Raw genomic sequence first — 16,813 nt, 5'->3', positions numbered from 1 at the left:
CTCGGAGACAGTAATGCAGTCTTGAAGGAGATTGCACAAAGAGGCTGCTGAATTCCCATCCTCAGTTATTTTGAAGGCTCTTCAGGAAAAAGGTCAATAGACCTGAAGTAGTGTTGGCAATAGTGCTCCAAGTAGAAGGCTGGACTAGATGACAACGGTGGTTCATTCCAATCAACACTTCCATCATTTGAATACTCAGCATTGTGGTGACCTGTCAAGCTAATAGGTGTCATGAGCTCTGTGTTTTGTGTAGAAATACTTCCTGGTAATGTTATATAGGTGTCAGACTGCTGATTATGTTATAATCGAGGACTAGCGGAACTTCAGCAATGTAGAGCACAGAAGCTGTGTGGCTTTTGGAAGTCATGCAGTTTTTAATGGTTCTGTTTTCTGAATTCACAAGAATTTAATCTTTTGAGATTATGTTTACATCCCATTTTAAGTTCATCTTGCAGTTTGAAGTGCCACTAGATGCTTTGAATCAAAAAGCGAATTAAAATTTCATTATACAGCCATTAATCTCATTAAATAAATTGGATGATCATTTTTTTTATTAAGCAACTACCTTTTTTAGTTTTATTTTGAAGAATTAAGGAAAAACATTACCTTGTATTTCCAGATCAGTTAACTTGAAATTGTAGTGGGACTATATGTAAGTGTCTTTAATCTAAGTTTAGAATTAGATGAAATTTTATTCTAGATATGTGCCTTGTCAATACAAAGTTGGAAAAGAGTGGCCATTGAAAAGAGACAGTTGCAAATTAACTTTCAACTAGGTATTTTTAATTGTTTCAGTAGCATTTGGGCAGAGACAGGAAGTAAAATTGATTCTTAAAAATTCCATTCATGTTTTTAGTATACTTGTATTCCATCAGTAGTTCAAAAGTTGGAGTTTTTAACCCTGAGTGATGAAATTTGTATGTTTAATTTATTTGCATTTTCAGAAATAATAACATTGTTATTTCATATTGTTAAATTAATTCTTCATCTTAACATCTTAGATTCAACGGATAAGTTTTGTTATTTTCTTTTTATGCTGAGGATAGCAGTTTGTGTTATTTTATTGTTTCCGTGATTGGCAGCAAAAGCCTAATTTCACAGCTTGCAGTGAGGGTGAAGGGGTGGTGGTTTTCTGCAGCTATATTCAAAAACTGTCAATCAACAGCCTCCACAGGCTACTTAGAGAATGGGTTTTCTTACTGACTTCTCCAACTGCTGCTTCATGCTGTCTTTGATTGGCACAGCCTGGCAGGGAGGATGGATGAATCTGTCACTGGCTGGTTAATTGTGTTGCTGGTCTCAGCCTGACATCAGGTCTTTGACTCCTAAGTGGCTCAATACAAAACAAATTAGCAGATTGTAGTCATATTTCTCATTCTGTATGCTTTGACTTTGTTGAATGCAGTCCATAAATCATATTGACTGACACCATAGTGAATGATGAAAGCTGCTTTTGAGACAGCTAGCATGGGTTTTAGAAAGCAGCACCGCGAAGGTGCCATGGAAGGATGCATATGGCTAACCCTTTGGGAATTTCCTAGGAGCCAAATGTCTCTTTACTACAATTGTTCTTAGGAGAAAAGCTTTTGGGTCCTGTAAAAAAGGATTTAATATGTCAGCAGATTCTCTTTACAAGCTCCTTTGAAATATAAGAAGTTTGTCTAAGGGTTTTCTCTTTTTACAAACTTGTATTTCAGCAAAATGTGAAGGCTGGGTGAAAAAATAGTTGCCTTTAACACTGTTAGCAGGTGTTTTTGCGTATAGAATAGGGTCCTTGTTTCCTAAACTTTACACTGATTGAGTAGAAGAATAGGTTTTGTAGATAGGAGCAATTAGCATAGGCACAGCAGAGACAATAGTAGTGTCTCCAAATGGGAGGCAACTGGGGCGGATGTGAGAAGCCTGCTGAATCTCTGCATGCTATTGAATATAGGTATTTAATTGCTAGATAACCATGGCCACCCCCACCCTCTTAAAAAATAATAGTAATTTAAAAAAGCAAAACAACTGACTGAGAAATAACAAACATCAAGACTGTTTTAAAATTAACTGACATTTGTTCAAGTCTGAAAAAGAAATGTTATTGCTATGTTCATGAACCCTTTATTTCCTCTTCAAAATGCTGTATGGAAAAATGGCAAGGAATTGATTATGTGGTACACGTTGGAAATTCGGAGATGAATTTTTAAATAGATCCTACTTTTCAAACACAGATGTTAATTTTATTCTTTTCTGGGTATGATACATTCAATGTGTTTTGAAGTGGGAAGCACTGAATTTTGAAGAGGGATAACAGTATAGTTCATGTTTCTCTTAGTTAAAATTCAGCATATTGATAGATATGCGCAGCTTTATTTTTTCTCTAAATTTGAGACTATTGTGATTTTTATTAAGTATCAACTTGTATAGTAAACTTGTAGTATTTGTTGATGTGTCATTTGAACAATAAGCCTGTAGTTCAAGTTACATAGTTGGAAATAGTTTATATGTTAGGATGCTTACATTTTAAGTTTAAAATTTAAAATCAACGTTAAATGTACATGTATTGATACTTATTTAAAGTCCAAGTGGCTTTAGCCATGTCATTTCTGTATTGTAACCATTATCTTGTGCTCCAGTACTATTGATATTTGCCAGATTGTAACAATTAACTACACATGCTTGTTAGAAATATAAAATTCTGTCATTTATTTAAGATAACAGATGAATACACATTATTTCCATATGAAATAAACTGAATGTTAAAATTTTTCATGACATCCTATTAATCTGGTTGAACTTTTATTACATTATAGTGGCAGCATAAATAGGACATGGAGCTGATTTGATGGAGCAGTACATTAAACAGAGATGCACTAGTTGTTCCATTAAATCAAAACGACATTTCCATTAAGTATTTCAGACATACTACACTGTAATTACATGAGCTGTGGCCCATTGAGTCCCTTTCTCACCTCTCTTTTCCTTCTTTTTTTTGCCTATTCTTTTTTTTCTTCTTTTTGCCCCATTCATATTGATATTGTTCTGCTTGGGGAATATAGCTGCATGTCTCCCAGTATAATTGCTGTTTGGTTTGGGAGACTTTTAAGCATGCTGTTCTTGCATTGTTTCTTACATTCTTTGTTGTCAGTTCATCTATTTTGCTCAAAAATGTTATTTGCTTTTCTGAGATTTTCAATTAAGAAGCTGACATGTCATTTTAGATAAAAAGCTCCTAACAGTTCAAGGTGTCCTAATGCTAAAAAAGAATTAGCAACAGCCATTTAATGTTTCAGTGTGAAGATGAGGAGAGTTGAAGGCTTTCCATTGTATTCTCTACATTTTAATTACCTTTTAACAAATAACACATTTTTAAAGCACAAAATATTTGGGGCAAGATTTACTTTCTGTTAGGAAAATTTTCTGTACATGGAAATTCAGTAATGTTAGCAAGTTGACTTTTTAAGGACAAGATCTGGCTCTTCAGGTGCTGGAGCAGAACTTTCCAAACTTTTTGGGACAGCGAACTGTTGTCCATTGTAATTGCTCATTACTTCTATGTGTTTCTGGAAGTCAGCAATGAATCGATCAACCTGGCTTTGCAGAAAACAGCTGGGGAACCATTGCTTCAGAGAAACAGGTGACATCACTGTACTGATGGATAGGAGTAAAACAATAGTGTGTGTGCTCCAATAGCTCTGTTATTATGATTTATTTTGTGTAAATGTGTTGTTACCTTTGTTTCAATATCATTCAACATACACATCAGTTGAAAAGAGTGGTTTCAGTACATTAAACTGCAGAGATTATCATATAGTTGCATTTGACACCCAAGATCACTCTGTTCTAAAAGATGGCAGTGCTGTGAATAGAACGGTGCCATCTGGTTTGGTGTCTGGTCTCAAGTGGTTTTCTTAACTATAAGTAGGAATTTGGTTTTTTCAATTTTTCCGTACTAAATTTTAAGTAATTTATTCAGGTTAATGTCTGAGTTTGTGTTTTGTTCTTTGATCTCATGTTGGAAAAAGTGTCTCATTTACGTGTAGATGATAAAGAACAATATTGCTAGCTAGACTGTGATTGGGAAATTATTTCTGTTTTGTACAGCAGAGGGCTACATTTCATTTTGTAAGTAGTTGATCACTGACAGCACTGATTTATTAAGCACCTGAAAAGATGATGGATAATCATGAATTTTTAAAATAATTTAGCAACAAGCTTTGAGATGGAATCTGAGCAATTAAACTACCAGTAATTAGCACAAGCTCTTACGAGAAATGCCCCAACCAATTGCAATCATTTTGGTTTAAATAAATTTGGGGGTTTTGTAATTTACTGTTGTTAAAATTATGCTGCATGTTGATTTTCATTACATTCTTGCTTTCATTCTGTTTGGGTTAAAAATATTTAAATACATCCACAAAGCTGTTCATATGCTTCAACAACTTTAATTGTCATTGTTTTGGGAATGGCCTTGTATTCATGAAGACTGCTGGATATCTGGAAGAAATATCAATAATTGCTTTAAAATATATTTAACGTAGTTCTCTGATCTAATAGAAACAAATATAATAGATCAAATAAATAACAGAAGTGTGATCTCTCTCCTTCTAATCTAAGTTTTGTATCATTAAGACTTAGAGTGTGTATTAAAATCAAATCAGATGAGCAGTTCTTTAGTGACGTATCATTGTTTCTATCGTAAAACTTGTTGCTTTTTCTACTAGGGAAAAGTGGCCCAGACAGCTTGCATGTCAGCCTGCCAGCATCTTTCAATGTCCCTAATGCAGATGCTACTGGACAGTGAATTAAAACAAATAAGCATGGGAGCAATTCAGCAGTTTAATTTAGATGTGATACAGTGTGAATGTAAGTATATATTCCTATCTGTATTGGTCTTAACATTGAAGAAAGTTATTTAATGTAAGCTATACAGTGATCTTTTTCCATAATCTACTAAAACTTTGGTTTTTATTAAAAAAATAACATTACAGTACATCTTGTAAAAATTATTTATGAGTAAGTATATTGGCATTCCTTGGAAATTTTTTTATGAAACTTTTCTTTTAACTAAAGTACCTGAATTGAAACATACATTGTTGTTACTCCTAATGGGATCATAATCACTGTATACAGTAAAGACTTAGTTTAGTACAAAATTGCCCCAAACTACTGCATAAATATATGTTTTGATAGTTAAGAGCAAAGGTCAAATGTCTGTGAAATTTTAGTGTTCCCTCTTGAGTTCATCTATTACAATACAAATTTTAAATGTGCTGTTACATAGGGTTTCCTCACTCCTAGAACAGCTACTGCCTTATTATGCAGAATAATAGTACTCATTTACTAAACATCAGATGTTGTTTTACTGTCACTGTTTAAAATATGGCATCAGAATTATTTTATAAACTGGTTAAATCCAGAACTGAAGGCAGGATTAATTACCTCATACAAAAAAGATTAAAAAGTTGTAAAAACAGAAATTATGTGGTATTCATAATACTGACACCATAATCATTCATCTTAACAAGCTGAATGAATGCAACCACTAAACCATCATCTGCCTTCTGAACAAATAGTGTAACAGTGAAGAAAGCTTGTCCATTACAGTATTATTCTAATATTTAAAATACCAGCTGTGAGCAACACAGTCCTTCACTACTCTCTGTAGATGAACCAATGCACTGTTTCACCCTGAGATTTCTAGCAGTACAGGGGATAAAATGCATGTCTTGCAGGTGACTTTCACATTATGAACAGTATGTTCACAGCAAAGAAGGGAGAAGTTCCAATGTGTCCAGCTGTCATCTGATCTTTGGATTTTTTCAGACCATTTTCTTCTCAGGCAAAGGGTGATATGTGCCCTGATTAGTGCTATCCTAATTTCTTACTGCCATTCTGTCTGCCATCTTTGGTTGATGCACAGCAGAAACTTTAATCAGTGAAGAAATCTTAGCAGTGTTTTATTTGATCTAAAATGATAACATTTCATTATTTTAGAGTTAAAGTATAACTGTAAGACAACATGGTTTTTATATGTAGCTGTTATTCTGAACATATGGTGTGGACAGGACATATCAAAACTTGGGCCAAAAAAAAGAAAGTTTCAGAAAGCTAGTAACTTAAAAACTGAAAAATGCATCTTTTCCACCACTCTGTAATTTCTAGCATGGGTCTTACAAGTGCTAATAGAATGAACTTTACTTCTTCCTTTCTGCAAGGCTTTTAAAGCATGTTAGAAAAAAAGAATTGGTTTTTCACAGAAACCCTTTGAATAGTTTAAATGCAATTATGGAAGCTTGTCAGAATAGTGTGTTGCAACAAGTGACATTTTGCAGTCTGTGGAATAAAGGAATGACACAAGATTTTGCTCAGACTGCTTTGCTGATGTGGTTTCATTCATAAGGTCCATCACAGGCACATTCCAGGCCTCACTGTGATGCCCATGATTTATGTTCTTGCTCATCACCCTCCCCCAGCTTTATTCTTTGATTCTTCGGGATTAATGGACACGACAGTGACATTTCAATTAGTGCTTAGAGTGTGCGAATAATTCACAACTGTTGCGAGTTTTCTACTGTGTTGTATTAATGGGTTTGACATTTTACTTACAATGGAGTATACTCAGATGAATTTTGAACTAAGAATTTAGATGAGATGTAGAAAGTTATTAATATCTGAAGGTAAACTTTTAAAAATTCTTGCCAGTATCCTAGAATTTCTTTTCTGATCTTTAATTTTATTCTTTCTGATATGTACTGGAGAGATCTAAATAAAATCAGGAAAATGTGATAACTTATTAGCTTTTTTCTTTTCTGTTAAAAAGCAATCAACAGTCCAAAGAACAATCCAGCAATCTGTTAAAGTCTGTAAGTGCTCTTCTTAGTGGCAAAGGATAGGTAGAATGATAAGTGGACTTCCAAGAAAGGAAGGTGGAAGGGAAGGAAGTGATCTGCTGGTGAATTGTGATTTTCATTATCCTGCACTAAATTTTCATGCAGTGTAGTACCTGTAGTAGCTAACTTCAAAAAGCAGTGCAGAAAATCTGGAAATATCTGATATTTTTGCTCAACAATAATAATAGCATCAGATGGTCTTGTCTCATGATTTGTAAAGAAAAAAAGATCATCATCATCTTGTTCTTCTTCTAGCAAGTTTTTTGTTTCCTTCCAAAGGTTCCAAACTCTTTCAGTATGATTTCAGTTTGTCCTGTTCTAATCAAAGTACTTCTCCACTTCCTCTGTGAATTTTATAACCTAGAGCAGTGTTTTACCCCTGTATTTTGTACCATTCTTTCTCAGTGGTTATTTTCCACTAGGTTGACTGAGATTCTTTCAGCACTGTTCAAAAAATAGAATGTACTAAGTCCCATTGAATAAAATCCAAAGATTAGTCTTTCGCTTGCACATTACATTTCGGTTCCCCCAGAAAGGAAACGGGTTGCGAAGGGGAGGTATATTGAAGTGAAATTCAGATGTGGGTTACTGTATCTCACTTTACAAGAAGAAAGGTGTACATAATAAAAATGAGCTTTTCAGAGACACCATCCAGATCTATTTAGCTTGCATCAGCTTCTTATTAAAGAGTTAGAAGTTGTCAGAAGTTGTAATTGTTGGAAGGGCAAAATGTTTTAATGTATGTGTTTTAACACAGATGAATGGTGAGGCAGGATTAGTTAGCAGAATGAAATATGGGTGAATGGGCATCCTTCTTCACCCAGATGTGAAAGGGTGAAAAAGTTTTGGGTCTTGCCTGTAATTGAGCAAGGGTTAGTAGAGAGTTAGTGCAAAGCAGGGTGCTCTGTATTTTCCTGATCAGCCGTATGTATGGCTTCCTGACAGTCCCTCCTTCCACCCACTGTGTGGAGAGCTGCAGTGTCCAAGAGCAGGTGACATCTTGAGCAAAGTGTTCTCTGCTGAGCACACATAAAAGTAATCTCCAGGTGGGCATGCCAGAGGCTGAGGAACTCAGATCCTGTTTTTCCTTGGAAAGACACGATATTCTTCTCTGGAGCCCCCTCAGTTTACCTGCCTTCTCTCCCATCTGGGCAGTCAGGTTAACTTCGCTCGCTGGCAGCCATCCTTCATGTGCCGGTCACGTATGGCAGCACGGGCGGGAGAGGAAGCAGCGAGGTCTTGCTGGCGCTGGGGGCTGCTGCCTGGCCAGCTGGCAGCTCCCTCAGCAAGGCTCCCTCCAGGCATGTTTGAACAGCTGGAGCATCCAACAGGGCTGCAAAGTGGCTGAGGCAGCTGAGATAGTCACCTGATTCTCTGCTCTTCCTTTAAAAATACTTCTGAAGCTTTGCTGTCCTACCTATGAATCAGTGCTGTGAGACTGGAGTAAAACTGTCCTAGTTTAGCTTTTGATTCAAAGTCTGGACTCTGGTTTTTAATTTCTTCCACTGAACAGCAAAACTGTTTGTCAAGAATTAGGTACTGAATTCCCGGACCAACAGAGAGGCACAACCAGATGATGTCTAAAAGATGGGATTTTGAGAAAATAAAAAGGAGACCTGTTAATAAATCTAGAATTGCAGAGAAAATCAGTGCAATTTACAGTTAAAGATGTCTTAAATTCCATTTAGCAGATACGGCCTTTATCTTATGATCTCCATTAATATTTACGTATATATATGTCAATTCTCATATATCCTGTATACAAAATGTAATTACAAGATCAAAGCAAAATATTCAAAAGAAAATGGACTGAAGTAATCTTTGCAACATTTCTTCTATTCACCATTGTAATGTGTGTTACCTCCCAGCCTGTTTTTGTATTACTATATATTTGTTTTGTTCGATCCTGCCTTCTTTATATTCCTAAACTGCCTCTTACAGGAAGTATGTTGAGATTCTACATATTGAGGATGCATGCTGTGCCAAAGTTATTGTTCTATATGCACAGTAGCAGCAAAGCAGAGGAAGAGATGATGTTAACAAAAACCTTGTGAATACCAGATCACACAGTGTGTATTTTCAACGAATTTTTCCTAAACATTTAAGATTCTGATTCAAGCTGCCAAACAGCCACTTGTTTGTCCCTAAAAGTGACAGTTTAATGGTGATCTTTGCACTTCATTCTCCTGTGTTATAAAATTCCAGAATGCTTTTATGCACATTATGCCAAACAACCAACCAGCCCCCTACCCCTCCAAATCCTCTCTAAGTCTAGAATGATTGTAGGGGGTGAATATTTTAGAAGATGTATATATGACAGTGTTTCATTACTATCTGGAAAAGGGCCCTTAGGACAAAGACATTAAGAATGTTAATCCTGTTCTTGTAATATCTTCCTAATATGCTGTGCAGTAGAAAATATTTAATTAGCTTTGTAAAATTGTTAGCAAAACTTAAAAGCCCTGCACTGAGGGTGGAGGGGGAACTGTCTGACTGTTATCATAAGTAGATTATCTTTTTGCCCTTTGAACTCATGAAATTAAAATAATGAAACAAATTCTATTGTAGTCACCTGTCAGAGTGATCCAAATGTGAGAATAAATGCTTGTGCTGTAATGAGTGTCCCTAATGTTGTACATGCATTCATAATATAAAATTGTAGTTTAAGAGAACAAAGCTGATACAACAACTAAGTTTGGTACATTGTGTGCTTCTTGTTCCATAGCTGCAATGCTAGTAGGTATTACGTAGAGAAACAATTTTTTTCTGCATTATTTAATGCATTAGGATAAATTCCAAACTATCTTACCCTGATGAGCACAGAAAAGAGGCAAATATTTGCCCCATGGCATGGAAGAGTATTCTGGTGTAGGAATATATCTCCCAAAGTATACAGTGCCAAAAGCTGAAAAGACTTTCTAAGGTCACACTTTTCAGTTATATTTACTTTTCAGTTCTGTAGCCCTTTTTTTGTCATTGATCTTCTTTCTCCCAGTGCTAGCTACAGTTGTGGAGTGGCTGGAGGAGTTGAGATTCTGGTGGGAGAAGCTGGTCTCAGTGTACTGTGTATGAGCAGAAAGTTAGGATCAGATCAGATGATCTGATGGGCCTTACTTTCCTGGTTTAAGGGGTGTAGAAAAGACCCCTTCTGACCATCATGCATATCCTCTTTATTGATGTGCTGCCAGAGCTCACAACTCATCTATCTGTTCTTACCTGTTTACTGTGGAGCTTTGCTTAGAATTCTGTGCTGGAGTGTGGTGTTCCGTTTTAAACTCTGTGTTTGGCTGACCACAGAGCCCAGCTTCACTGTCTGTAAGAAAGGTGTTCTTAGTGGCCATGAAATACCTGCAGAAGACAGCAATGTAGACACATAAGCCTTTAGCCTGGGTTGTTCAGAAGGGTGCCCAGGGTTCCTAGGCTTAGGCATCTTTGGACGGTGATTGTACAGGCTGTTTTCTCTTTGCTGCTTTTAAAGAGTTTAATATTAGAAAACTCTGCCTATAAAATACTGAGTGTAAGGTATGTTTTTTCTACTGTTTTTTAGCTTTTTTTTTTTTTTAAAGGCATGTTTGTGGTCAATTAGAATTCCCTGAAAACACCTCTAGAAAGTTGGTGTTACTTTTACAGTAGGAAGACCAGCCAATTTAAAATTCACACTTGAATACAGTAATCAGTGAGCATTTGCCAATGTTGCCAATACTTGTCTGTGACATTATAGTGGTCTCTCTAAGGCATTTGATTGCTATTTTTTATTTCTGTAGTTGATAAAGAATGAAGTTGTATTGCAGTTCAATTCATTCTCCTGTTACATGACTTCTGCACTAGTGTAATACAAGTAATAAATTCTGCTTCTACTGGTAAAGCTGCTACTCTAATACTATATCCATCTATTACTAAGCTATTCTTAAATATTCTGAGATGCTCTTAGTAGTTCTTTGTACCATTTAAGTGAGAGTCTTTTTTTAAAATTGTGTTCCGTATAGTCATTTTTATACTTGTGGAATAGTCAATCTGAATTCACTAGTCTGCTTTAAGTTGAAACCATACATTCAGAACTAAATGTTTGAGGCCATTATTCTACCATTGTGTTAGCTCAGACACCAGTGGTTTTCTGGATTTTACCTCCACGTAATCTACATTTTCTAACTAGCCATTTAAAAAAATATATTAAGGATTTCATATTACTTCTAAATATTAGTATTAGGAGCAGTAGAGTTTAGCACTGGATGCATATGTTCTGTTTCCTCTGCCATTGAATGACCTGTCTCTCAAACTTGGAAAAAAATATTACCTTTCATTGCCTCAGATGATGCTTCTCTAAAACTATTGCAGTAATATCTACTTTGTTTTGTTAAGAGCTCTACCTGAAGGGCTTAAGAAAAATACTCTTAATTTCTTTTGAAATAAGATATCTAACCTGAGTGGGGATGTGAGGCAGTGAGTATTTGTTATTAACTTGTGACTGGGATAATAACAACAAAAAGTGTATTTATTTTTAAGTTGAACAACTATTGATTGCTTCCTGATTTAGATAAATAGCTGACTTTCTTTCACTACTGTGTTACCATTTTTTGTAATATGATTATATTTTTGCCTGCCAATTCTGACAGCCAATTTTGGGTTCAAAATGAGCAGAAGGTCATTACTGATAAGCAGGCTAAAAAGCATAAGCAGGAATTTCAGCTCTGCTCTGTCAATGGCACATGGGGCTTTCTGCCTGTTGTCTGCACATGAAGCTAACTCCCACCTTAGTGTTTGTCCTTTAATGCTGTTTGACTGGAGGTTGAGGTTTTTATAGCATGGATGCTGTAGCAAAGGCAGATGTTTGAAAATACATTGACAGCCATGAAATTGGTATTATTTTGAAATTCTTCAGTAATCATGCACCTCAGGCTAAAAAATATCTTGTTTTCTGTGGTCATAATGTTACTACTGGGTTAGAATTTTAAGCAAAATTTCTAGTAATACTCCTAAAAGTATTATTCTTTAGGGTTATTGGAAGAACTGTCAAAAGGTTGTTTGTTGGTTTGTTTGGTTTTAATCACTGTGAGTTATTAGTTCAAACTATTCCTATGAAACTATGCTACCTAGCATTTACATTGCATAGAGCTTCATTTTTCTGTTAGATTAAAAAAAAATCTACATCCGTAATATTTAACCTTTTTTTTGCAGTGTTTGCTAGTTCTGAGCCTGTGCCAGGATTCCAGGGAGACACCCTGCAGTTAGCTTTCATCGACCTCAGACAAGTAAGACACTAGTTGGTGTTTTTTATCCTACTAATTTCCCCTTCTGACCAATGCTGAAGTTATTAAATTCAAGAACCTTTCATGTTTTTGCATTCCCATGTAATTAGTTGTGAAAAGCAGTTATTTGAAGTGTTATTAGTGGCACTATTCCCTGTAATTTAGCATAAAACTGTTTCTCCAGTGCGTGGTTAGGGGGCACTGTGCTACTGGTAGTACTCTTACAGGAATATTAGATTGAATTTTGGTCCTGACAATTCTGTGAAGATCCTGTGGAAAGATCCTTTTTGCAAGAGTGTATGTGTTATCCTGGTGTGTGCTGATCTCATTCCATTCTGAGCATTTGCTCCTGTCTGCAAAACTACTCCCTGGGTAGCAGAATCAGGCATCACATTATTTAACATTTCCTTTCCTGAATTTGTTACATAGAATTCTTTTAAACTGTTGGAAAGCAGATTTATTCCAACTGGATGATCTTTATTCTACATAAAATCTAATTTAATTTAATTTAATTTTAAATACTGTAATGTTGGGAACACTTTCCCACAGATCTTGCCAAAAGGAAGGTTTTTCCAGACTAAAATTTACTAAAATCTTTGTAAATTCAGACACTATAACCACCCATAACAAATGATTTTCAAAGCCTTTTCATGCTTGAAGTTAGCTTTTACAAATGATTTATTATTTCACAAAATTGTAAGTATACGTACCATTTAAATAGTGAAATGAATCATTAACTGCACAGGGAGGATCTTTAGCCTGCAGATGTTGATGATTTTTCAGCACCATTATGAGCCTATCAAAGTCATTAGAAAATAAGAGAAAGTAGAAAGAATTCCATACCAAATTATCTATATAGTAAGAATATTCTTGCTTTTAATAGTTTAGTAGGTTTTTCACAGCAAGATTATTAAAGGGCATTTCAGAAGGGAAAGTTCTTGAGGCAAAAGTATTCACATTTCTCCTGATAGTTAGAAAGGACTTCATTCAACTGTCTTTTTAAATGAAAAAGTTAAAAGGAGGGTTCTCTGTTACATTCTCGCAGTAACATAACAATGAACACTATCAACAGTGGGATAAGTGTGTACTATGTGAGAAGGATACAGGATTATGGCTACAAGACTTGTTCATGCCACAAGTCTTGCCTTGACTAGCAGCCTTCCTCTTTTGGATTCTTTTTTACTCTCTTTTTATTGTCAGTGTTAAAAGGACTACACATCTTTCAATTTGTACTTAGATCATTTCAGTTTAAGGGAAAGGATGTTGAGATTTTGGCACCATTTCTGTCCTCCACTTAAGTGGTATAAATCCTTGCAGAACCTATGTTTGTTTCAAGGGAAAGCAATTTTTCCAGCTATGCAGGAGGGCATACTTACTACAGGAAATAAAGATTCTTGTATATTTTAAGCACTAGCTGGGGAGTATGTCACTTCAATAGGTATTATGTTGTTTATGATAGCTCTTAGTTTATGTTAGCAACTTATATTTAGAATTCTCTCAAGCACTTTATAGAGGAGAGAATTTAGTTGATTTAAGATACTTTATAAACAGGAGAAGTTTGGGCAACTCTCTACTGGGATGCAACTGGAGCTTGCAGATGTAGAAGAGTTCTAGTATATGTGATTTGGTTTGGTTTTTACTATATTTTTGTGTGCATCACCAAAAGGTATTGCAGGCACACATCAAAAAGTCCTACCATTTAGTAAGGCTTTTCAGTGCTTTCTCTCTTCTCCTTATTTGTGATCCATTTCTGTCTTAATAGGGTAGATGACAGTTCTTTTCAAGAATACTTAGAAAGGCAACAGAGCCTTTTTCAAAAAGTTCTTATAAAAGGTCATGCTTCTGTTTTTTAGTTTGAATTTGATACTTCTTCATGAATTGCAGGATATGAAAGATAAGGAAGTAGGTCCAGTGGTCAGGTTTTACCTGCCCACCCGGACTGTGCCCTGAGGTCAAACTCCTGATATTGGCTGTTTGGTACAGAGGAGCTGATGACAGGTAGGGGCTGATACAAGGGGGAAAGCTTGAACCGTATCAAAGCTAAAAGGCAGGAGATTTGGGACTCAGTGAGAGACTGTAGCTAAAAGATGGATCAGCAGGATTGCCCTCTTCTTAAAAAGCAGCTGACCTGCAAGGGAAAAGACTTTATCGTCCTGCCAATCACATGGTTGCTAATGGAAGCCAGTTATCTCAACAACAGCTTACTCACTCTGTGCTGTACTAGTGCAGTGTGTAAGATTAATGAGGGTTGGGCAGTAGGATATTATAGCACATTTTACTAATGAAGTAAAGTCACAGGGAGCCAACGTGGAAGAGAGAGAGAAGAGCTACACTTGGATAATTACCATGTAGGGAAGAGCAGCTTTGAAAAGAATTGCCATAGGTATTTTTTACCTAACAGTTCTTGATCCTCTGTCTTTCCCTGAAGACAATGTGTAGGGAACCTGTTGTCCCCAGCAAGCCCACTTTCCTTCTTCCTTCCACAGACATGGAAGAGCAAACAGAAGCAGAAACAGCTGGCATGAGAAAGAGTTGTGTCTAAGAAGACAATAGTAATTAGTAGCAGGAAGCTCTAAGAGGACAGAAATCACAAAAGGGCAAGCACTTACCAGTGTGCCCTTTGAGTCACCTCCTTCTCTTTATACTGTTCTCCACTTAGGCTTTTTTCATACTTAATATGCTCCTTACAGATCTTTGTAATCTGAAGAAACCCTAGTCAATAAAGATTTCTGTGCTATTTCCATAACCACAGCATCTCAGCATTTTACACAGGTGACTTGGTGTGGTTGGCTAATCACACATGGTGAATCACATGGACCATCTAGAAACTTGCAGCTCCAGCTATTTTAGCAGGTAGAAAATTGGGGCAGATTCATGGTTCTGTGCAGCTGCAGTAATTGTGTCATGCCTTATGCCACTTTTCTTAGTGTATGACCTGAGGTCACACCTATGTGCACCCTTTGACCTCACTTAAAGCCACTGAGGGGCCATCTCAGCCAGGCAATTATCAAAGTGGCATGTGCTGCATTACAGAGATGTCTCTGGCATCTTGTGAAGATGACCCAGCTCTCCTGCAATTTGCATTGCTCTCTGACAATCATTTCTTGCTACTGTCTGTACAGGGAGCCTGGGTTAATAGTGCACTGGCCCAAAGTGAGGGGGAATAAACTTTGGGGATTTTGCTACCAGTTCAGATCTTAGGTCAATCGGAATTAACCTTCAAAAGTGAACAGGTCTTAGTTTGTTCTACTTGAATCGCCTCTGAAGAGAAAGCACAGCCTCTGATATGAATTAGTTTTTTCCTGGTTATGATCTGTTCATTAGTGCCTAAAGACTAGGGTTACAGTTCTGGAATGTGAGGCAGTTTCTTGGATGTTCTGTACACCTAAGTACTGTGAGGAAAAGACATTAATATTATAATTTGTGTGTTATTCTTTGGAGAGCCAGTGTAGTATGTAGTGGACAAAAAAAATAACGTTGTGTTAGGCTCAGTAGTTGCTGTCCTAGGCCAAATATCCTGATTCTTGACCAAGTGGGTGCCAACAAATACCTACTCTTGAAATCAAATTATTTCCTGCAGAGATATAACCTAAGCTGCCAACATAGCTTGACTTTTTTTCACTTTGGACTTCAAAGGTTATTCCTGATGTTTCTCTCCACCGTCAGCACTGCTTATGGGCTTCTTCCTCTACTGTCTCATCTCAAACAAGCTAGCTTGATGATTGTGGAATTTCCTTGTTTTGCTGGGGTGAGGAGAACTGTGTCTCATCTGTGTTCTTTTGGCACTTAAGTACATGTGGTTAACACCCCCCAGCTGCTGTTAGTGTTGGTCCTGCAACGGGCAGCAGTCTCAAGTGGAAATAATCTCTTGGTAACTCCAGAGTTAAGCAACCATAGTAGCGGTATCTTCACCCACGTGACAAACACAGAGTTTACAGTCTGATAGTGGTGTCCCTCAGATGGTAGAGCAGGGGCTGTGATCAACAATGTTCATAAGCTCTGCTTAAGCATGGGGGGAAATTTTAGATGATTTTCAGCAGTTTCTGTTTGCATTTTCTGAATGTTAGAGATAAATTGGACATAAAGTCATAACACAATCAATATGATTAATATACAGAGTAATATATCATAGAAATGTTAGAAGATACGTTTTTGTCAGATTTTGTTTATGATGTGTGTAAATGAGCATGTGTCACTTCTATGAACTCAAATTATTGATAGTCCACAACATGTATTCCATCTGCAAATTGATACCTGATATTTAAAAGTATAATACATTATCTTCTAATTTGGAATCATTGATAGTTTATTGGGTTGCTTGTCCATTTATTTTGTGATGTGTTTTCTGGTGAGAAATATTGCTAACCTTCTGACCTGCAGTGTTCCATGCAACAAATGTAAATTTATTTGAAAGAGGAAATTGTTACTACTACTTAATATAGCCCTCCTCTGTCTTCCCATTCATTAATGAGACATAGCATTGTCCTTCTGATAAACTCAAAAGAAACTCATAGTAGGTAGGAACTGTGTAACAGACCACTGGGCTTCAGTCCCAGGCGCAGGATTTTCTGCCACTAAAGGCAGGGTGACAGTTCAGTCTTCCTCACTGTTATGTTTTCAGTGTTTAATTTGAATTAATTTCCTGTGGTAGTAACTGCGTTTCAGCTCTGGCTTGTCTCCGATTCCCAAAGG

At 36.4% G+C, this 16,813-nt stretch overlaps 1 protein-coding gene across 2 annotated transcripts in view; it reads left to right on the top strand.

Annotated features, from left to right (window-relative positions):
* Positions 1 to 16,813, top strand: part of EXOC6 (exocyst complex component 6) — an 86,560-nt gene that overhangs the window by 50,152 nt on the left and 19,595 nt on the right. For both annotated transcript variants that reach the window (XM_082286561.1, XM_082286559.1), the window contains 2 exons: positions 4,707 to 4,848; positions 12,051 to 12,124. In XM_082286561.1, the coding sequence (XP_082142687.1) occupies positions 4,707 to 4,848; positions 12,051 to 12,124 (216 nt within the window). The remainder of the gene's footprint in view (positions 1 to 4,706; positions 4,849 to 12,050; positions 12,125 to 16,813) is intronic.

This window comes from Coloeus monedula (assembly GCF_965178545.1).
Source record: "Coloeus monedula genome assembly, chromosome: 8".
In the NCBI taxonomy this organism is placed as follows: Eukaryota; Metazoa; Chordata; class Aves; order Passeriformes; family Corvidae; genus Coloeus; species Coloeus monedula.
Note: the sequence above shows the minus strand (reverse complement) of the source record. Positions and strands in the feature narration are given on the sequence as shown.